The sequence below is a fragment of the Labrus bergylta genome, chromosome 6 (genome assembly GCF_963930695.1).
Source record: "Labrus bergylta chromosome 6, fLabBer1.1, whole genome shotgun sequence".
Classification (NCBI taxonomy): domain Eukaryota; kingdom Metazoa; phylum Chordata; class Actinopteri; order Labriformes; family Labridae; genus Labrus; species Labrus bergylta.
This window is the reverse complement of record NC_089200.1, coordinates 12,534,562-12,558,407: the sequence shown is the minus strand read 5'-3', so window position 1 is coordinate 12,558,407 and position 23,846 is coordinate 12,534,562. Positions and strand designations below refer to the sequence as shown.

Sequence of the window (23,846 nt, the reverse complement as noted above, 5' to 3'; positions counted from 1 at the left end):
CAAATTTTTCTTCCATATTTAATAAAACCTGGAATCCATTCATAATTCACCTCAACCTCAGAAATAACATGTCTTAAACTGAGGCCACATACATGACCACAAACCCCTGCCTGCTCTTCTTCTTTACGACATCTCTATGATCTTGATACACCTATGGATGTACATGTGTACGTACGTGTGTATGTGTATATTTAATATTATATATAAATGTATTACCATCACCTCTCTTTTTATGATGGTCACATTATTACATTTATATAATTTTATCTTCTTTCCATTAATGTTTTCATGCATATATACTTTTTTTTTCTCTAACTACTTTTTCATTTATTTTCCATTTATTTATATTTTTGTTTGTTTTCTCGTTACTCCCCACTAAGTTCCGCACTTTAATGCATTACGCTGCCACGAACACATTTCACACCTTTCTAACACACTACCTAAACATAAAAATCTTTGCTTGACTCTCATCTCATTTAAATGTCTTTTGTCTGTATTGTCGCTCTTTATCTTTGCTTATGTTTTACTATTTTGTATCTATTTTTATTTTTATTTTTTGTCTTTGTTTGTTTGTTCTCGCTTTAGTTGTCATGTCTATATATTCTTGTTTCTTTTTGTTCACCTTTTCACCAATAAAAATAAAATTAAAAAAAGAACAGATGGTTTCGAACTCAACATATTGATGTTCAGTCCCAGCTGATTTAACTCTCCTTAAGCGGGCCACAACAGACCTTTACCAGAACAAATGGGGAATTAAGAGTGGTGCAACATGTTCTAGTTTGAACAATGTAGATCAAAACACCACAGAAGTCTCTTCAGTTATGAGTAATCTAGCTTTATTCCTTGCGTGTAATACCCTTTTTTTTTAAGGTCATTGTTTTTTGCGACCACTTCCTGTCACATGTTCTCCTCTCAGCATGCGTACTGTAGTGCTCGTCAGCCATCACATCCACTGGTTATATGTTTATGAAGACTCAGGTTTCCTCTTTATACCCTGACCTACAAAGGCCAGAACTCTTTGGGGAAAAGCTGACATTTGATTTTGGTTTTGATGTGCTGTCAAAGAGAAAAAAAATAACTGCTTGACTTGAAAAAAAATAGCAAAGGAAACCCCAATGCAGTCAATCCAAAGTGTTCAGGTCTTGTGCATCTACTCTCTGTCAGAGATGATCTCTCTTTCAGTATTTAAAGTGAGGACGTATGTATAAGTAAGTATATAGAGAAGTAATTATTGGTGTCTATTTCAATGGCTTCATGTGTGTTCTTACAACAAAACAATCTGTATCTGTGTTTATATGTCAGACTTTAAGTGACCATGGTTAATACTCTCAGGATTTGTTATTTCTCCAGATACATTTTTTAAGATTGTGGTTGAAATTGTCTTCAGGCCCTTACAGAAATTAATCATTCATGTGCTCTGAAAAAGGAACAAAGAAAATCTGTAATCGGTAGCAGTTGTAAGCATGTAAAAACTTCGACCAATGTCTGCCTCGAGTTACCAATCTGATGAACCAATCACGCCTGCCTGCTAGTTCTGTACTCCTTGCGTGCACTAGCCAACAATCAAATTTCATGGACTACTTTTTTAACTTTCTCCGACTGTCTCTTGTCTCCTTAAGATTGAGATAATGTCTTGCTTTCGTTGCTTTTATGGTGCTTTCCTGTACAATCGCAGGTCTGCACCGGAATTTGCGTTTTACAGTTCAAAACATCTTAGTCGTATGTCGCTCCTTCTTACATGCTTTCATGCACAGGTGCATCTCCTTATTTCAAAGAAATGAAACAAAATTCAAAACAAGAACATCGTATATTTATATTTAAATCAGGAGAGACTTCATTAAGAATGAACAATAATTCATTTAACAATTTAGAAAAGATCAATGTGGAATATCTTTGGCGATTAGACTCTGTCATGATGACTTCATGCGCTCGGAGGGTAGGATACCCCCCTGATGTAGTCTGGACCCTGGTGGTGGTGGTGACAGAAGAATGCAGGATGTGATGAGGAGTTGGTTTGTGAGGCTGTATCTGAACTCTGCTGAGTGGTTGGTTAATTACTAAACGCCCATACACTGAGCTCCATTAAAACAAGGTGATTCAGCGGATAATTTCCATCAAAAGAGACAAAAAAAATCATACATTTTGGAAAATGAAAAATTTAATCCTTCCAGGTTTAAGTGTACAGTGAGTCCACAAATAATTCAGCCGAGGTATGTTTGTGTAATCCTTTGCTTCGAGGCAGTAAGACCCTCTGCTAGGTCCATTTTAAGATGAGTCTGTCTTCACATCGAAGACCAAACCATTTCTGTATATCAGCATGGCAAACTCGTTTTCTAGCTGTTGGAGATCCGTCATCTCTGTCTCTCTGGAGCTCCTCAGTGCATCATCCGCACAGTCGGGACCCTCATCACTGATGTCTCCTGACATCCTTGAATCCCCCCTTTCATTCTCCATGTCCTCGTCAGTGCCATCCCACTCTCCTCTGAGGACAGTCATCCCCTCTGTCTCCTCTGGGACAGTCTTGTCCTCCGGGGGCAGCACGTGCAGTGTCAGTTGATGCACCTCCTCCTTTCTGACCTGCATTTCCTGTTTCAGGTCAAATAAGCAGAAGAAGACGTTAATCCAAACTTTACTGCCATTTAAATTTCAAACACTTTTGTCCTTACAAAAATGTGGATTGCTGTTAAAAGTTTAAACAATTAAGTTAAACTTTTACAATCTACAATGATCCATATAAAAATAGTTTCAGATGAAGTTGACGTAGTGGAGATCTAGAGTTCAACGAATACTTCAGGCCCGTCAGTCATAAAATTTAAATCAATTATTTTAGTTTCATTAATCTCAGAATCCATTGTCCACTCTATGATGTGCGGGTCTAATTGTACCTGTGTTTTTAAGCTATTTATAGTTTTCGTTAAATTACACATTGATATCTGTTTTTATTCCAGCACAGGTTATGTAAAATGTATTTGTATAGGTCTAATTTTAATTGCACAGGTTTAATTTAGATTCATTTAGGGGATTCTTTAAATATTTTAGGTTGAATAAGTTGTTAATTCTTACCTGATTCTTCGTTGGATAAGAGTTGAAATCAATAACAGGTGTCGGCACAGGAGGACAGATCCTGATTTTGATTCTAGGTATCGAATGAATGAATGAACATTTTATTTTCATGTCAGCTCATTCACATGACCCATCCCACATGGCATTATTCTGACACATTGGCTGAGAGTCAATCAAATGTTCCAGCATGTCATTTAGCCAACATCACAACAGCACCATCAACATGAACCAACCCCATAATAATAACACTCCAAGAGGTAAGATATACAACCGATACCAACAGAACAGAACTGACAAGAACCAGTGTACAAATCTGTCAGGGTTAACAGCTGATGAAAAGGGAGATGGCACAACAGAATAATAGTCCTTAAAGCAGCTATGTAGGCTAAGGGATGAAGTGTTTAATTGGATAGGACAGTGGATAGAATAGGAAATCAGGAGAGAGAGAGAGAGTGCGAAATCTTATACAGGAAAGGAGTCACAGGTTGGACTCCAACTCCAAGCATCTGCGCCCCAACGACAATTTGATTTTTAATGTGACTCTAACATTAATTGTATTTTTGCATGTATAAAATTAATAGTAGAGCATAACATACCTCTTAAAAATAAAGGCACACATTGTTGGGAATAAAAAGAACAACAACAGCAAGCCGAGACTCCACCACACTGATTTCAGGGAAGAAGGACAATATGGAAACTTGTTAGCACACATATGCCACATATGGAAAATAAAAAAACACTCAAACGCAATAATTTTTTAAAACTATGATACCATTAAAAGTATTTTCTGGCAGTGTATTGATTGTGATCGTGGCTTTAGGTCCTTCTCCCCCCTGTGTCACTCCAGCCAGGCTGATGGTGTACTTGGTTGCGGGGGTCAAGTTTTCCAGACGGTATATGATCAATGAGGCAGAGATGTTGTGGCACTCTGGTGAAGTGAGAAGAGAGAGATCTAACATAGATTTGTCTCCACAGAAACAAAAGCAGCTGTGTTGTTGTTTCATTCTCTAACATTCTACGTGAAATTTTGTTAATTTGTAATTAAGATGAGTCACACATTGAAGGAGCGTTTTGTTTGCTTTGCCAGTTCTGCAAAATGTTTCACTTTGTTAAACACTACTGATGAGTAAAAGTGACTTCATACCTTGGCGTTCATCCTGAGAGCTGATTTTCTCCCTGCAGAGGCTGTAGTGTGTGAGGAAACCTCGCTGCTCCTCGTAGGGAATCTCTTGCCAAGACAGGTTCACAGAGCAGTGTGTTTCATCAGAAGCACTGAAATGCTGCGGCTCTGTGAGGGGAGCTGGAGGAAAAAAATCCAAAATGCATTACTGTCTTTTGACTCAGATCTGCAATCGACCACTATTTGCAATATAAATCATCTAATGACCTGGTTGCTGAAAACTTGAAACTGATTACATTTTTGGGTAGCAGTATTTAAAGTATGCATTGGTACATACTGAATCAATGTCAAGATCCATTCCATCCAGTGAGATGAGATGATTGTGTTGGTTTAAGAATTTTAATTTTGAAAAGAAAAGTATGTACATTTCCTACAGTATTATGGTGAATATACTTTCTCATTTCATGTATCTCTTTACAGTCAAAAACAACAAGGCAACAACCATCTATGGCAACTTATGTGATTGTTGTTGAGATTTGCAGGTATTCACTGAAGAGCTGAACTGACAGATGTTGCTATCCGTAGAGCTACACAGCTAGCATGGCTCAAAAGAGGCGTTCAATATTGAACACCTGAGTTTAATCAGAGTTGGAATGTGCAAAGGTGTCTCCCTCTGCGATACACTTACCATCCTCTTTTTTATAAAAGAGACACATTTCAACTGTCCGTGGTTTCCCGTCATCACATCTGTGCTCATAGTAAAGGTAACGAACAAAGTCCTTCAGGTCTGTAACATAAACTGGAAGAGAGTCAAACTTATTATCTTGTTTTAATACAAATTTGTCACATCTAAGGAACAGAAAGAGTTAATGACACAAACAAGTGATACACAGCAGAGAAGACTGGAGGCCAATAGATGTGTTGGTTTTGCTTGCAAAGTGATCTTTTTTTAATTTTCTATGACATTGTTACTGCAATCAAAAAAACAAAACGTACCCTTTCCTTTTCTTTTCCTGGTCTTTTTCTTCTGCCCTCCTGTTAAAGTGATCACATTTTCTGGACTCGGAACTCCGTTGTGAAGCTCGTACCATTCAAGGCAAGTCTTCCTGTCTAATTTTTCATTCAATAACGTTGCAGTGCATGCTGCCCAGAAAAAAGAGACAATTAGCCTTGACTGTCTGAGTTAAATATTCATGATACTGTACACTCAAGTTCACACTTCTACAAACCTTTTAAATCTGCTGCAGTCACAGCAGGTAAATGAACGACAGCTGGAGGAGAACACCCTGCTGTGTTGTTGGCAATGACAGAGACATTGACATCGACAGCAGAGTAGGGTAAGTGAAAAGTTTTTTTGTTATTTTTGATGAGCTGGGTGCTTTTCACACAGGGACATCCGCGAGAATACTGCGTGTTATTCAGGATGTACGTCACTCCTGTGACTGCTGTGGCAGAAGGCATCCGCTGAAGGACAGACGAGATGTGAGTTCAGGAAAAAGATGTGAAAGTAAACCAACTAGACGAGAAAGCAGATAACAAGATCAACTTTGAATGGTACGGCCAACTGTATCTGCTGTCGAAAGGGGGTGTCGATAACAGTTTAATCAAAGGCCAAAAGGTTCAAGCAAAATAAGTAAAAGTCACTTAAACTATGTGAAAAGTCGATAATTAGCAAAGTGAAGGCGCAGGAAGTACGCCTGTTTCTCTCTGTTTTTCGTTGTTGTCACTGCTAGATCTTTTTTTGTGATACATTTTTTATTTAGAAATGTGCAAAGAAATTACATAATTTGTTATAAATGTTTTCCCCTTCTCTCTCTCCCCCCCCCCCCCCCCCCCACCCCCCCCCCCACCCCCCTAGAGCAAAATACATGTATAGAAGTGGATATGTGTAAACATCAGGATCAATCAAACTTCAGATATCTAGATAATTACAGGAGGACTGCTGCGGATATTCTCCTGACCTGGCTGTTCACAATTGCACCTCACAGCTGGAGACTTTCCCTGTCAGACGAGAGGGGGAGCTGAATTCTCCTGAGAATATCCTGCTGCGTTCTCACAGCTCACTTGGACTTGCTTAGGACAATATAATAGGGGGCTGGCCGGACAAACTCTAGGTGAAGTCAGAGTGAATAATTCGACTGTTGGCATTCACACATACAGCTGTATGTTTGAAAGCCCTGTGTGACTGTGATCCGTCAGCAGCATTATAATGGACTTCTTAAAATCCTTCAGTCGCCAGATAAATTACATCAAGTTTCTCATAAAAGCCTGGCGCGTGTTGACTCCTGCTTTGCAAAAACAGTTCACTTGCACTTGCCCATCAATGTTTAGTATAGAGTATTTTTAGTATTTTCCTCAAAGAATCATTGTCAGGGACTGTAAGCCTTTGTTAGCTTGGCTTTTTATACTTGACCCACAGAGGGGCAGTATAAAGAGGAGTGCAATTTGCACTGAAAGGAGCCACAGGTGGGATTTGAACCTGGGCCGCCTGCTTGGAGGACCATAGCCTCCATACATGGGGCGCGTGCACTAACCACTGCACAACTGCGCCACCAGCGCCCCAAAGCCAACACTTTTAAACATATAATGCCCTTTCCAAACCACAATTACTCATGCTGTGATGTTGTTTTCCCCCACAGGTTTACCTTCCAAAACAGCGTCACAGTTAGAGTGCCATTCACAGGTTCTGATGTCATCTTGACGTCAGGTTTTTCCTTAAGTTCTAGAGGGAGAAATATTAATGTTGAATGATTTCAACCTCTTTTCAGCTTCTTTGTACTGTTTTACCTGTTTTACAACAGACTAAATGTTCAAGATGTATTCAATCTAATACATTTTAGAATAGCTTTAAATGTGTACAGTAGACTAAGTCATACAGACACATCTGTTGACATTCTGAATATTTAAGTCTATGCTTTCTGATAAACAGTTTGCATCCAACATTTCAGGCCAGAAGTCATTAGACAGTTTAGAGACTATAGAATCAGTTAAAGATTTCAGTCACAGGGCGTCTGATGCTCTTTTCTGTTAAAGTGACACATTGTTATTTAAATTTCAAAACTAGTAGGACTTTAACTTTGGGCATAATGCAGCTCTGAAATGTTTAAACGCTTACTAGTAGCCTGCAGTGACTTTAATCATGACACACAAATGACTGAAATCAAAATTACGGTTGTTACATCTAAAGTGCAAAGCAGAGACATATTTGACTTTACCTGCAGGAACGTCCACAACTGGAGACCAGTTGCTCCACAGTGGTTTACGGGCTTGAGTGGACTTTTGTCTGATCTGAACCTGGTAAGCAGAGTTACTCAACAGACTGACCGAATCTGTACAGACCAAAAGAAAAACTTTTACATAGCCTTTCCCTCTGCATTTGCCTACTAATGTAGAGTATTATGTCGTCTGATGAAGATTTTGTCGTTGCAGCCTGCTTTATGATCATGCTGAGTGCAACAGATGAGAAGTAAGAACTGCACTGCACCTTAACACATAAAGAGGAAAGAGACTGGACAGAGACCTACATTTCGTGACCAAGAGTAAGGAAAAGGGAAGTAGCCATGGCGGATGATGAAAGGAGAAGCTTGGTATGGAGCATCAAGAAAAACCTGCTCAGTCTATCTGCTGATGAACTGTTCCAAATTGTCAAGTCTTTAGGTCTGATGGCAGTAGCGGACCAGTCTCGTCCCAAGTTGGGTGATGAGGACAGTTGCTTCGAGTACATCAGCAACTTCATGTACAGTAAGCCCTTGTTAGAATCCAAGGATCAGGGTTTGTCACATTTAATGGATTTGAAAGATGTTGTGAATGAAGTCATTCAGAGTCATGTTTCTGATTCACAATTCCAGACAGCAGCCAAAGTCAATTCAAATGATCAGCGAAATCAGCTAAATGATGACAGTATTGAAAAGAGTCAAGCTAATGGTAATGTCAAGTTAGCTTTACATGAAGATGATGATATTGAGCCTGCTTTTGGTAGTATAACTCACCACGCAGATGCTAATGGTACAGTTTCAAATGACTCTGAACTGCAGAAAATACTTAAAGAGTTATGAGGAGCTCAATCAGAAAATTATGCAGTATATGCCCACATCAACTGATCAGTCTACAGCTCAGCCACCTGTAATGACACAGTCCAGGTCACAAAGTAGACAAGAATCACAACATTCAGCTAAAGGTCCTGTTGAACACTCAAAACATGTAACGCATGACAATGTGGCTTCCTTAAGAGACTTATCTTACCTCCAGCGTAGAGAGTTTAAATTTCAAGGGGGTCAGATTGGAGACCAGGGGTCAGACATCAGTTACAACAACATTTGTCGCCAGATCGAAGAAGCTTTCAGAGAACAGTTTAGCGATGCTGAGATTGTCAGAGCTGTCCTCAGAGTCATCAAGCCTGGTAATTTCAAGGACATGCTAATGCTAACAAAGATGAGCTAACAGTAGAGGAGCTTAAAGACTTTCTCCACTCCCACCTTGGTGAACAAAACAACACCGAGCTTTTCCAAGAGCTAATGTGCACAAAACAACGCGACAATGAGACACCCCAACAGTTCCTATAAAGAGATATAGGACTGAAACAGAAGATCTTACTTGCTTCAAAACACTCAGACTCAGATGTAAAGTACTCTGCCAGCACTGTTCAAGATGTTTTTCTCCACACTGTGTATCAAGGCATAGGGCACAGACATGGTGACATTTGTAGGGAGCTAAAACCACTACTTGAAGATACTACAGTCACTGACGAAGCTATCCTGAAACAAATGAAAAAAGTGATGAGTGATGAAAGTGAAAGACAGCGTCGCCTTGGTCCTGTCACTCGCCAAAAGAACACATATGTGCACAGTACCCAAGTTGAAATAAATGCAGCACAGTGTCCTAATGTGAAGCAGGAAAGCACAGGAAGAAAACCTAAACCAGACATGATACAGCAGTTGGCAGAGAAAGTTGAAAAGCTTGCAAGTATTGTTGAAGTAATGAAACAGTCACTACAAACACAAAAGCCATAGCAATGCAGTCAATACAGAAAAAGCAGAGTAAACTATCAGAGAGAAAAACCATATGGATGTGAACGGTGTGTTGAGTTAAATTGTCCCGGGTGTCCTCACTGTTTTCACTGCGGTGAAGAAGGACATAGAGCAGTTGGTTGTATGAAGAAGACAACGCGTTAGGGAAACTGGAACCGGTCTCTGCCTGGGGACAAACAGTGTCGCTGTCCCAATCTGAAACAAGTAACAGTCACAAACCTGTCAGTGAAAGTGCATCAACATGTAACATTCAAACGAACGACGATGTGACATCAAACCAAAGACTGAAAAAGTCTTTTGGTTTACGGTCATTGACAAGAGTTTATAAGGGAAAAGGTTATAGATTTTGGAAATGTCAGGAGCCATGCTTTATTTTTGTCGGGGAGTATGTGACACACCGAAATGTGTTGTCACATTTTGTTATTGCATTTGGTTATTTTGTATGAATAAACGTATCTGTGTTTTGGTTAAAGAAGTTATTTTGAAGCTGTTCCTGTATATGCCACAAGGGGGCAGCACCTCCCCTGCTGAGCGGGCTGTTTATTGTCTTTGCTGCGCTATGCTTCAGTTTGGCAGAAGCGAGAGAAGAGTGAACAACTACAGTCGACTCAGTGTGTTTTCTTTGTCTTTTACAGGTTAGTAATTGAAGTTTAAAACACAGAACTTTCACAATATGATGCAGATTTAATCCCACAAAAAGTTTTTTTGTTGGTCTTATGTTTGTAAACAGAGTAAAAACGGGTTTGAGTGCTAGCATGCTAAGAAAAGTGCCTTGTGTGTGACCGTCACTTTCAGTTTTAATTCCCTTTTGATTTTCAGTTGGTTAAAAAACGCTTATGATACTGTGTAAAATAAATAAATAGATCATTCATTCTGTTTATGTACAAAAGTAAGATTGTTGCATCAGTTAAATGTTATTTGTTTATCTGGTAGCTCTGTCAGTTAACATGGGTTTTTCCCATTGAAAATCTTGCTAAGAGGCAAAATGCTAGTTTAGGTAATTAAACCATAATGAGCTTGTGTTTACATGGATGTTAATTTGAACAGTAAAATTAGATTTTGTATTTAGTGAATTAATCAGATTGTCTGAAATGCACTTAGAGAAGTAACATATTTTGTTTGTTTTGGTATTTAATAAAAGTTTGTCAGAAGTGAGAGAAGAGTGAACAACTACAGTCGACTCAGTGTGTTTTACATACTTTAAGCTGTAAGCAGGTTCCATCCTGTACCTGTTACAGTTAGCATGGGGAATTAGTCTTAAAATGGATTGTATTATTTTGTAATTGGTTATCAGATAATGTAAGAGTTAAAAAAAAAACATACAAAAAGCCTGGTATGAGATATAACTCTCTGGATTCACAAATTAAAAAAACAAAACAAAAAAACACCAAATCTCATCTAAATGAAGTCAGGCTGTATGAACACTGCATTCAAAAACACTTTCATTAGGAATATGCATTACATAAAACTACTTACACTCTGAAGTCCCTGCCTTGGTTTTTGTTGAATGCAGTGTCTATGAGAGCAAAATGGATGAAAGGTATAATATTTAATTTATTGTAGAAAAACACATTGAGATATTCAGAAAATAAAGAAAGGTCTTACGTTCACCCATGATACATTGGGGTGTCCATGTCGACGGAACCGGACCTCGGCTAATGCTGGATAGTTCTCTGCTGCTTTCCATCTTAATTTGAGGTTGTCTTTAACCCGTGATATCATAATCTTCTGTGGAGCTTCATACTTAACTGTGCAGGAAAAAGCAAAATATTTCAAGTATGATATTCCTTTAAAGACTTAATAAATCTATTTATTGTTCTTCTTAATCTGTAGACAGTGTAGCTGTCAATGTATTCTGACTTAACTTGACGAAACAAGTGAACGTAGTGCATTGGTCTTGGATGTTGTTTTAGTGAAACGAGAGGAGCATCACGTTCCTACCTATGTCGGCCAGGACAACAAAACTCTCGAGTGATGTACAGCTGGACTTTCCATCATGAGCCTCCAGCCAGATGTACACAGTTTCCAGTATGATGAGCCGTTCCATGGTAAACTCAGCTGAGGTGTTATTCTTTATGCTCTCAATTTTTGTTTCACTATGAATGAAAAAGATGAGCGTTGAGTTCAGTGAAAAGACAGAAACTGATAGCATCTTAAAAGTCATTGTCATCCCTTAAAGGTATACTTCACCCATTGAAACATGAATGTGTATTGACATTGGGTCATATATGTAGTAGAAATGTGAAATACATTTTCAACTTCTTGGCCTATAAAAGGCAGAAAGTGTCTTTTTGGCTGATGTGGATGAAAGACAACAAATCCCAGAATGCACAGCACCACAGGCCACTCCCACTAAGATCCTCTAGTTCAGAATCAGAAATACTTTATTAATCCCAGAGGGAAATTCGATCGTTACAGTTTCTCCAAAATATACAATATAGCAGTAGAAATATATTAATAAAAACATTTACAGACATATTTACTTCAACACATGAGGCTGTTTCCTCAACTGATTCTGAGATTTCTTCAAGAATTGATCTTGGAAATTCCTGGCAGAAAACAGACTCTATGTCTGTGTCCATAGGCAAATAGTGAGAGCACTGACTCTATCAGTCCTCCCCAGCTCGAGCCGGCCCGGGCTCCTCGTCCTCACCGCTGCCGACAGGCAGGCTTTATGTCTCGGCTGCTGAGCTGACAGCGGCCGGTGGCGGCCAGCAATATAGCAATCTAACTGCAAGATGGCTGCTGCCGACAGGCCGGTCTTGTGTCGCGGCGGCCCCGGTGGCCCCAGCCAGCGGCCGAAACACAAGACCAGCCTGTCGGCAGCAGCCGTCTTGCTGCTATATTTATATTTTTTCGCCATTATCAGCTTTCTCCATAGAGCCTGTTAGCATAGCTTCCAAGCAATATGGCGGACGTTAAGTTTCGATTCTGGGAGTGAGTTCCCACCCACTGATCTGTGATTGGTCTGTAGCTTCAGTGGTCGAAAATATGAGGAACTAGCGTTGTAGTTTCACACCGCTAACCGCAACAGCTTCCAGTGACGCAAAAATCGTCATTTTGCGTCACTGGAAGCTCCTTTTCAAACTTAGAAATACAAAGATTTCCCATCTCAGGGGAAAATGAGGGCGGGATGCACGACCATTCAAAGATACTACCAGGTTTCTAATGATACAAAGATTAATGCAAATGGGTGAAGTATCCCTTTAAGTTGCTTTACAATTGCTAGTAATTGGAAGAAAATGTCTAGCCTGGCTCAGTACAAATATACCACTGAGCACACATCATTATGTGTAATCTATATTTTGTTGCAATTGTTACCTTCAGATAGAGCCAAGCAGACGGTTTCCTCTTGATTCTTGTTTTATGCTAAGCTAAGCTAAATATTACCATTATTTACAGGCAAGAAAGCTTACGAGCAACATTCAAAACAAGTTCATTGTCACTTTAAAACCATTTAATACCATGCATAATCAGAGATATATTTCAAATGTTCTCTTATCAAAGGTCCTTCCTGAAATCAAGCTTAATATATGTGATATAGGAAACTTTGGGATCTCCTTTAAAGGTGCACTATGTAGATTTGGTAGAAAAAATTTAAAAAATTTGGGAAGTGAAACAATTCTATGCCATATTTTCTATGAGAAAAAATGGGTACATTTTGGGAACAGAACATTGTTTGGAGCTAAAAAGCTACCAGGAGAGCTACGGTTTCACTGTTTCGGCTCCACCATAACTTCTCGCATAGAATTTTATCTTCAAACAGTGTTACAACGACCACATTTTCCTCTGAGGACAGTTTGTGTATAGAGTTATAAAGATTTACCATATAATCTGTACATTTCTCCAGCTGTCACATTTCTCTACCAAAACTACAAAGTGCACCTTTAAAATTAAGTTTGGACTAAAAGTGTCAGACCAAAAGACAAGACACATCAGTGAGTCTTACAGCAATACACATTCTCATGATACTCAAAAGTCACTATTTGAAAATATTGTAGTTGAAACAAAACTCACTTAAGGTAGAAGTCAAATGTCACATCGCTCTCTGTTGTATTCATGCTCCACTCACACTTGAACGTGTTTTCATAGGCACCTCTTCTGAAGCACTCAGGACTGGAAGGAGCTTCACATGGTGACCCTTTGAGAAACAGATTTCAATAATATGCCATTTATTTATTTGAACATGTATTCATATTGAAAGGCTACAGCCAACCCTTTGTTATTTAACCTTTATATGCAAGTCTACCAGCAACAGCTGAGGCCTGAGTTTGAGAAGTTTGAATCCACTTGGACACAAAGAAGATCTGATCACATTTTGTTGGTCAAACGTCGCTGTGACCTCAAATCCCCTCCATACTTACTCAAAATACAAACATAAATCCTCAAGCAGAGTTTTGTTTTAAAAAATCACAAAAAGGAGGAACTTATCAGAAAGGGCAAGCCAGTGTCGGAGCCACATTTATTTTACTTTTATTTTCATTTTCGTTTGTTCATTTTTATGCATTTCATGTGTGCGACCTACGTAGGAGGTGAGGGTGACTGTCTATATATTGGTTGAGCATAGGACACTTTGTCATGCTGATGGTGCATACCGTTACGACTGCAGGCTCAGAATATACATTTTAATAAATGACATTTGCATTTTTATAGCTTCAAATAGTGACATTTTTCTATTTAATTTTTCAATTTTTACATCTATCAACTGGATTCATAACTCAAGAGGTAAAAAAGTTCCAGCAACACTTGTAGTTTAAAAGATCAACTTTAACAGACGGACACGTTTCGGCTTATGGCCTTCAGTCATAACTCAAGAAATTATGTGTTAAGAAAGACGCAAGCCCTTTTCACACTTCTTCCTGAGATGCTAGTTCACATTTCCTCATGGCCGGAGATTTTCCCTGTCTGATGGATGAGGTCTTGGAAGGCAAAAGACATGACCTAAAAAGAACACAGTGGAAGACACTTTGCAATATTTACAACAAAGAGTCCAATGTAAAAGTGCTTTTCACACTTCTCAAATTTCTTCTCATATTTTCACTCTGACTTTATTTGGAGTTTCTCCTGCCAGCCTCCTAGTAATTTTTCTGCAAAAAACTCTGAGTGAGCTAATGTGGGAACACAGCAGGATATAATCAGTAGAATTCACCTTGAGCGAGAGGGAGGAGGTGATGACATTTATTCCCTGAAATCAGTGCACAACCAGACTGTGTGCACGCAGACTGGTACGATCTCCTTGCCTTAAATAAACTACTGCATTATGTTTTTTGTTTGCCAGTATGTTATACTCTGCTCTTCTGTTGATATGGTGAATCTGTTGAACTACACACAGCGATTATATAAAGGCAAATATTATCATTATGTTGCATAGTGGACTTTGTTGTATCGTCTGCCACTTCCAAGTTGTTCTTTTTACATCACATCTTGCCTCAGGATGTACAGGCAGTCCTCCAGAAATGACCTTGAGATTTTCCATCCAGCTTTAGGTGACAGTTTTAGACTTAAAATACTTTCTACTTGTAATTGGACATACAGTGTAAACAAAAAAGTGAAGAACAATATACTAATGTTTTTGTTCTTCTGAAAAGCTATTTGTTCAACCTTTTAAATTGTATGAGCTCTGTTATTCTGAGAACACAAGAAGAAATAAATGTAAAAATAAGTAACCTGCCATCGTGTAAAAGACCATAGAGGCAGGGACTTTTAAAAGGTTTCACACAGAGTAACAGAGAGCGGATGTCTTTTGTTGGTGGAAACCGCATGTAACTGATAAGCTAACCAATATTTGGTAACGGATGTTTTACTTCTGCTGTAATGGAACTGTCACTTTTACTTATCTGATTGGTAATCTGGTGTTTTCATGTTATTAGACAGAGTAGACCAAAGCTATTATAAGTTGATACAAGAAGTAAAAAACAGATCAATGGTTTCATATCAATTTACCTTTGCTGATCATTGCAAGGACCGTAAACACAACAGCATATCCATGTAGTGAGAGGCAGCATTTCAAAGTTTCCATCAGGTGAAGTGGAAAGTAGCAAAGGGTTGTTCTTCAGCATGTGAGAGACTTTGGTGAGAGTCAAACACGTACATATCAACCCGCCTTCACATAACTCAGCTGCCTTCTCAGAAATGTCAGAAAGGTTTCATAGCTCTCAGCACTCAGAAAAACCACAATTGTTGATGCAGGGGGGAGGCTGCGTTTGTCAGACAGAGATAGCAGCCATTCTGAAAGTGGCGACTCTTTGATCTCATTTGGGGGTTTTTTGACGTTTATTTCAATACAACTTTTCACTCCAGACTGAATGGCTGACAGAAAATAAACAAAAAAAAATCTGCAAACTACAGAAACAGACCTACATCTGCAAATGCAATTTATAGAGCCCTCACATTTTAGTTTGCACTTTTCAGGTATTTCATGATTTTGTAGATTCATTTGAACCCTCCTTCACATTGTGGATCACTGCTATTTTTTCAAAATCTCTTTTCAAAATGTAACTATGTGTCATACACATTGTTATTTACAGCTCATTTGTTGTTGCCGTCTTGTCTTTTCTTGTTTGATGTCTGACTTCCTTCACCAGATGGTGGTTTGAAGCATCCGTTTCTTAGAAACATGTGACATGCATTTTTTTCTTATTGTTGTACATGTTTTAATACAGTTACCAAATACATAATATCACTTAAAATAAAGGAATTGCCTTAACCAGCTGGGCACTGTAGCTTTTGTACAGAAACACTATCCAGAAAACTTTGTTTATATGTTTGGTATATTTCCAGATGTGTTCTAGAGAGTATCTTTAAGAGGAGGATGGTTTTGTGGGAGAGAGTCAAGGTAAACTACTGTGACCATGTCAATAATAATGAAGGAACATGTCACTCAACATGGATGCTCACTTTGAATCTTTTGTTTACTCAGTGGCAATAAGAGATATATCAGTCTTTTTAACAAAAGGTGAAAATCCCTATCCTAAGTCCCTGTCCTAAATATCATAAGGTTTATTCTATGTATCACAAGTCACTTAAATCCGATTTGTCCAATTCTTTATCGACCTAATAAGAGCTAAAAGAAAAGGATTTCATTAAAAAGTGGTATTCACGGGGTGCTGGATAGTCTAGCTGTAATATCATTTGGCCCACAAGGCTATTCCTTTAAGTGGTAATCCCTGGTTTGATTCTGACCCTTGACATTTGGCCACATCATTTACGACTCTCCCATACTGGTTTTCTTTATCCACTGTACTATGCAAAAAACAAGAACTATATTCTAAAAAAGTACTGAACCTTTACAGAACAAAATATTGTTTTCCAAAATGCAAAATGGTAAAGCTGTATGACTGTTGTAACATCCACCATCTACGGCAGCCTATGGTCATTAGACAATAATTCTTTAAATGACTTATTATGTTTTCTTGTTTGTGAACAGACTCCTTAACAGAGGATCAAGGAGGCCAAGGTTTGGATAGTTTATGGTTTTGGTTTCCATTCTAAAATTATCACAAACCAGCTGTATGGCAGGAACAAGAAGCGCCTTGAGGGAAGTGGTGGAGGAATGTGAAACTGTATTGTTTGAAACTGCAAATCTAGAAAGATATCCTTCTTCTTCCTCATGTTGTGGTCCTGTATGACTTTATTCCAGCAACTTCTCATCTTACATCCTCATTATTTTCCCTGTTTCCCATTTATAGTTTCAAAATGAATACAATTCATTTTCAGTTTGAAGTAGAATAGAATGTCTTTATTGTCATTATACAATGTACAACGAAATTATACAGCTTCATCTTAAAGTGCACACACATAAAGCCAGCGGACATCATTGGCAAAAGTTTACAAAAAGAACAATGCTGTTGGAGCTAAGATTATATTAATGTTTACTTAACAGGCTTGTGCTTGTTTTTTTGATTGTCATGTTACTAAGGTAAAGATTGTGGCATACAAGAAGTGTACGCAGCCTGGTGTTACTGACATAAGCGCTAACCACTGTATTGCCTTGCCACACAGATTTAATTCAATTTTCATTTTATAACATACAGTAAAAATGACAGTATAGGCTAGCCTAAGTCAAACATCGAAATGATCTAAAGCTTTTTTTTTTTTTTTTTAAACGTTGATGTGTAATTTTTACAGTCTATGGTGTAGACCAGGGATGGGCAACATTGGTCACAGCAAGGGCCACATTCATTTAATTCTCACTGCTAGGGGGCCAAATTGTAGTACACAAAAACGATTACGGTCAATTTTTTCTCCAATTTAACTCAACATATACCAGTGATCAAATATTATTATGGACATACTTCTGGTTTTCATGATTTCATGGCATATTTAGTCATGTTTGCTTCATGTTCCCAATTAATGGATATGTAAAAATTGACCTGAGGGCCACGTTGAGGGTTGATGGGGGCCTGCATGTGGCCCCCGGGCCGCCAGTTGCCCCACCCCTGGTGTAGACCTACGGCTCAACTATTTCCAAAAGACTTAAATCCATTTGGACATGTCCTCAATCCTAGAGCTATCGAACAATTTTGTAGGCTGGGCCTACGCTTATTTGCCAACACATTGACTCACAATTTTCCTCAAAGACTAGACTTTTAGGAGAAGAACAATGCCAGTCTAGTCACTAGAGCTTGTGTAGTTAGTAGCTATAGGCCTTCACCTGCAGAAACGGAACACCGGTGCCTCACAGTGGCCACAGACTGTCAGCACAAGAGGAAGGAAGTGAAGCAAAGTGAGGGAGAGGTCCGCACCGCCGCCGTGTTCAGTGAAGGAGCCTCGGCCGACGGGTGCTCTCCGTCCGTGTCTCAACAACAGGCCGTTTCCACACTTGTGAATTACAATGAACAGGCCACTGAGCCATTGACCTTCTCGTAACATTCCTGAAAATGCCCTATGCGTGTTGCTTTGAGCTAGAAGATGGCGGAGTCGGATGGCGGGGATTTTGCTTCGCAGTATCCACAGAACAGGTGAGTGAGGCGGCGTGAGGAGGTGACATGTCCCCGGTGAGTGTGACAGGTGACTCCGTGTTGCTGCAAAGTTCATGGTCTGCGGGCCTTCAGAGCAGCTCGACCCGGCCGGAGTGCACCGGGGTCGCTTATTAGATTCAGGAAACACCGTGGAGCTGTCCAGGCCTATAGACATCAACACCGCCTGTGCTTTTTGTTTTTAACCTGACCAGCAGAAATAAAGTGTCTGTGTCCCCAAAGAGCAACTCATTTAAATACATAGTAGCGAGTAAACTTTAAACGTAGCCTATTTGTTGACGATTTTCTCATTTGAAGAGTGAAGACAATACCTCGCAAACTTAATGATATTTTTGATGCAATTAACGTAGGGGAACAATAAATCAATAAAATACACTTGGAGTTAATCATTTCACCACTTCAGAGCCACAACGGGCTTGTTGTTTTCCCCCATGAATGTGGAACCTTAAAAATAAACAAAAAAGTAAATATTGGCTGTGTGTCGGAGCTGCAGCCTAAACGCAGTAAATCTGAAATCCATTTTTATTAGATGTCATTAGACTACCATATTTCTAAATTTAGTTTTTATCTGAACTTAAAATAGGATCACTTTTGATGAGATATTTTGTCATCAGTAGTCAGCCTTCCAAGTGTTTCAAAGCCATTTATAGACTGAAAAGGTACGGACAAAAAAACTAATATGACAGCTGTCACAAGTATTAGTATTTCTTTTTTTATTCATTTCTATTTTGTGAACTCTGTCTTGTATCAGCAGAGTTATACTTTTACTCATAGCTATGCTTTTCTCCTGGTTGCAGATTAACTGTAAAGAATGTAAAGACACTGAATGGTACATTCCCGCCCCCCCCCCCCCCAGTGGCAAACTCTTTAGATGTCTATTAATGTATTTCTGTTAGGATCAGTTCTGTTTTTTTCTAAACAGAAACTGGCTGTTTGGGCAAATATAATGGCTTCTTGCTGTGCACATAATATTAACATAACAACAACAAACAAATCTACAAGTTCAGAATGTCAGCATTGTCTGGAGATATGGGAGGTTTTTTTTATCTTTGTGAAAAAAGTGTGGGATGCCTTGATTCACCCATTGTGACCAGGCCCTTTTTTCTTCCCAGTATGGCTAACAAGAATAGCACCCTGCGCTGTTCATTCTCGGCCCCAAGCCACAGTGCCACCCTCCTCCAGGGCTTGTCGTTTTTGCGGTCTCGGGGCCAACTCCTTGACGTCGTGCTTGCCATCAACGAGGAGCGCTTCCAGGTTCACAAAGCCGTGCTGGCCGCCTGTAGTGATTACTTCAGGTTAGTCTAAATCACAAGCTGCCTCTCTGCCCATTTGCATTTTAAGTTGGAGGCTCTTATCCAATGCTTTTATACTCAGCAATTTTCACTAAGTGCTCTGGTAGAGCAAGCTGGAGTTCATAGGTAAAGTACTGTACTCAGCTACTACTGCTACTCCGTGAGGAGAGGGGGAAGGTATAAGAGGGAAAAACTAATAGTCATAATCCTAACTCACTTACCCTTTTCTTTATTTTTTGTCTTTAAACAGTTACAAATGATAATAGAAATTTAAGAAGGAGGTATTCCAATTATATGAATTCAGGAAATTTCAACATCCTGAATGACTAAACATACATTAGGAGAATGTACAACTGATTGACTTAAATTGTAGCTGTACATAATTTGTGTGTTGCAATAAGTCAAATCCATTACATTTTAAATCAGCACATCTAGAAAAGTTGGACATAAAATTATGTCACATCATTTATTGACTCATTCTTGTGTTTCAGAGCAATGTTCACCGGAGGCATGAGGGAGTCAAGTCAAGATACCATTGAGCTGAAGGGTCTGTCTGCCCGTGGTCTGAAGCATATCATTGACTTCGCCTACAGTTCAGAGGTCACATTGGACCTTGACTGTATTCAGGATGTCCTTGGAGCTGCTGTCTTTCTCCAGATGGTTCCAGTCGTGGAGCTCTGCGAGGAGTTCCTCAAGTCAGCGATGAGCGTGGAGACCTGTTTGCACATCGGTCAGATGGCCACAACCTTCAGCCTGTCTTCCCTCAAAGAATCGGTGGATGCCTTCACCTTCCGACACTTCCTCCAAATTGCAGAGGAGGAGGATTTTTTGCACATTCCCATGGAGCGCCTTGTCTTCTTCCTGCATAGCAACAAACTCAAAAACTGTAGCGAGATTGACCTCTTTCACGCTGCCATCAAGTGGCTCAAGTATGACGAGTCGCGTCGGGCTCAAGCCAGCAGCGTCCTCTGCCACGTGCGCTTCCCCCTCATGCGCTCCTCGGAGCTGGTGGACAGTGTTCAAACTGTGGACATCATGGTGGAGGACGTGCTGTGTCGCCAGTTTCTCCTCGAGGCCTTCAATTATCAGATTCTTCCCTTCCGGCAGCATGAGATGCAATCTTCTCGTACACTCATACGCTCTGACGTCATGTCACTCATCACCTTTGGCGGGACGCCGTACACTGACAATGACCGCACAGTGAGCACCAAGGTGTACCACCTCCCCGACATCGCCTCCCGACAGTTCAAAGAGCTTACAGAGATGGAGCCGGGCTGCAGCCATGCTTGTGTCTCAGTGCTTGATAACTTTGTGTATGTTGTGGGTGGACAGCACTTGCAGTATCGCAGTGGTGAGGGTGCCGTTGACAGCTGCTACCGCTACGACCCGCATCTCAGCCAGTGGCTGCGCATCCAACCCCTGCAGGAGGCCCGGATCCAGTTTCAGCTCCATGTTCTTCATGGACAGCTGTATGCCACTGGGGGGCGCAATCGGTCTGGCAGTCTGTCATCTGTAGAGCGTTACTGCCCTAAGAAAAATCTGTGGACTTATGTGGAGCCATTAAAACGTAGGATTTGGGGTCATGCAGGGACACCATGTGGAGGAAAACTGTATATATCAGGGGGTTATGGGGTCTCACTGGAAGACAAGAAAACACTCCACCGCTACGACCCAGTTTCAGACCAGTGGGACTTCAGAGCTCCCATGAATGAGCCCAGAGTTTTACATGCCATGATCAGCACCGGAGGTCGAGTGTATGCTCTGGGCGGTCGCATGGACCATGTGGACCGTTGTTTTGACGTGCTAGCAGTCGAGTATTACATTCCAGAAAATGACCAGTGGACCACCGTCAGCCCAATGAGAGCCGGGCAGTCTGAGGCAGGCTGCTGTTTACTGGACAGGAAGATCTACATCGTAGGGGGCTACAACTGGCATCTTAACAACGTCACAAGCATCGTGCAGGTGTACAACACGGACACAGATGAGTGGGAGAGGGATTTGCACTTCCCAGAATCCTTTGCTGGCATTGCTTGTACACCAATAATAATTCCACAAAACACAACGCAACACTAACCATCCGACCTGTGACTGTGAAGATTTCATTCCATGTGCTCTTTCTGCCGAACCTGAGTCAACACAAAGTGTGAATATTATGTAAGCTACTGTGTGTGTTTGTATACGTGTTTGTGTGTGTGTTTGTGTGTGTGTGTTTGTCTGTGTGTGTACTGTATGTGTGTGAGTGTGCTCATTGATTTGAGGAAACAACTGTAAAAGTAACCAAGCACAATTATTTCCTACCTGTCTCACATTCATTAGCTAGTCCTCGCCAAATGAAGTGTAAAAACACGAGTATTAACTACATTTTTAACACTTTTTTTTCCTGAAAGAACATTATTTAGTCCATAGACGTTTTGTAATGTCACCGGTCAAGGGCTTATGTTACAGACAGCACAAGTCATCTCGGAAATCTCCGTTTTGACTGAAACTCTTGAGTTGTCTTGTGTGTTTGAAAAGGTGTTAACCAACTCTACCTTCTATATTGTGTTAGACATTTTGATTGTACCATTGTGAATGTTTTAGTTTTGTTTGCTTCTTTTTTCCTTTTTTTTTAATGTTTCAGACAATCGAGCTGAAGGAAAATCTTTCTCTTTATGTCTCCTTATTTGAAGTACTTAACAAACCACTTATTAATGCACAGTGATGACTGCACAGATAAACACAAGCACTTGTTGTGCTGTTTAATTTAAAGTAAGATTTGAATGTTGACGGGCTCCTTGTTTTTCACAAGTATAGTGACTGCCAGTGTGTTTTTCTGAATCCAACAGTAGCTCACTAAGTGTTATCTCAGTCAACATAACAAATCAGTGTGGATCTCTTGAGGCAGCTACATGACCTATTCAAGTGGTGAAATGCCATCGTGTGCTGCTGTATGTCAGAGTAGTGCTACATCATGCGTACCACACATGCTTATATTCTTATATGATGGTAATACTGACGGTTTTTTATTATCCGTGGAAAATAGTACTTAATCTGTCTGTTTGCAGTGTTTGAAGCAGGCTCCTGTTTTTATTTTTTTGGGCCATTTCTGCACTTTTCAAAGCAGTATTTGTCAGAACATGATTCTAATTTGGGTGTGCATGGAAAAATCAAGCTTTAAGTTCTTGTTTTTTTTCTTTAAGATGCAACCATCTGTGCTGTTGGGGAGTGTCTGTTTTTAAACTGTCACTTGTTTGCCTTAGTGTGTGTTTGTATTGTTGTGACTGTACAAGGAAAAGCACATGCTATCATGTTGAAGTGCAATATAAAGGATATCGCTTTAGTCATACGGGAATGTACAAGATCGTGTATGTGCATCCTTTATTAAAGGTGTGTCATGTTTTTTAAAAAAAAATACCTTTCAGTTGCTTTCCATGGTTTTATTTTTTTTGAGATCAACTTTTTATTGAAATTCTACATAAGATGCTTGGACATATGAGCCTCAATGACAGAAACCTAAGACAGCATCATCAAACATAGAAACTATTTACAGACCGTTGATGCCTTGATGAGGAAAAACATACATAACATTTGAAACAAAGACAAAATTACTGAATAAAATTATGATATGCATGTACACACACACATATATATATATATATATACACACACATACACACATGCACATAAAATAAAACCTACAGACACAGCTCAATAAATAAAACTAAAACAAATAAACAGATAAAAGAATTCAAGTAAACAGTTTCACACAAAGTGTAGGTTTACGTTTTGTTTATAAAATAGTACTGGTTATATTTGTTCAAGAAAAAGTGGATCTGAAAGAGTTGAAATAAGGAAATCCCAAGCCTGTAAAGTGGATGCCCGTGCCTTATGAATTACAGCTAATGATCTTTCAATAAGACAGATGTCTCTAAAATAGTTAAACCATTCCTATATCGATAGAGGTTCAACAGAGAACCAAGAATGTATTATCGTCTTCTTTGCTGCAGTTGAGCCTGTAAAGATAATTTTCCTAAAGGCCAGTCTGGTTTTATCCCTGAGAGCAAAGTCATAATTAAATAACAGTAGGGAGGGCTGATATTTTCAAGACATTTAGTCACCTTAGACCAAAGGGTGGAAACTGAAGGGCATTCCCAGAAAACATGGAGGTATGTACCAACAACATCAAGATTACATTTAGTGCAGTTTGGATTGTCTATAAGCTTCATTTTGAGGCGCCTATATGGTGTTGCATAATATTTATGTACAGATTTAAAGTGAATGAGTTGATGTGCTGGATTTTTTGATGAAAGAAATATATTGATCTAAATAATGTCCCAGTGAAGGTCCCGGTTCCAGGATGTGGTCACCCCCAGAGTTTTGGCACTTT

General features: G+C 39.6%; 2 protein-coding genes across 4 annotated transcripts; one reads left to right on the top strand and one right to left on the bottom strand.

Moving 5' to 3' along the window:
• Positions 1-1,788: 1,788 nt before the first annotated feature.
• On the bottom strand, positions 1,789-15,323 carry il12rb1 (interleukin 12 receptor subunit beta 1). 2 transcript variants are annotated; one of them, XM_065955766.1, is made up of 16 exons: positions 15,154-15,323; positions 13,228-13,351; positions 11,152-11,306; positions 10,816-10,958; positions 10,687-10,726; positions 9,292-9,405; positions 7,399-7,512; positions 6,829-6,905; positions 5,413-5,647; positions 5,180-5,326; positions 4,872-4,970; positions 4,208-4,363; positions 3,836-3,991; positions 3,660-3,729; positions 3,064-3,136; positions 1,789-2,586 (listed from the first exon to the last, which is right to left on the bottom strand). In XM_065955766.1, exons 1-16 carry the CDS (start codon positions 15,227-15,229, stop codon positions 2,266-2,268), a joined length of 2,100 nt encoding a protein of 699 aa, XP_065811838.1. In that variant the 5' UTR covers positions 15,230-15,323; the 3' UTR covers positions 1,789-2,265. The 2 variants fall into 2 exon arrangements, with proteins under 2 accessions (XP_065811838.1, XP_065811837.1); XM_065955765.1 differs by having other exon boundaries at positions 4,872-4,982; positions 15,154-15,321.
• Positions 15,324-17,908: 2,585 nt separating this feature from the next.
• klhl26 (kelch-like family member 26) lies at positions 17,909-22,880 on the top strand. Of its 2 annotated transcripts, XM_020655230.3 has the most exons (3): positions 17,909-18,170; positions 19,301-19,483; positions 19,972-22,880. In XM_020655230.3, exons 1-3 carry the CDS (start codon positions 18,121-18,123, stop codon positions 21,551-21,553), a joined length of 1,815 nt encoding a protein of 604 aa, XP_020510886.2. In that variant the 5' UTR covers positions 17,909-18,120; the 3' UTR covers positions 21,554-22,880. The 2 variants fall into 2 exon arrangements, with proteins under 2 accessions (XP_020510886.2, XP_020510893.2); XM_020655237.3 differs by lacking the exon at positions 19,301-19,483.
• Positions 22,881-23,846: the final 966 nt, after the last annotated feature.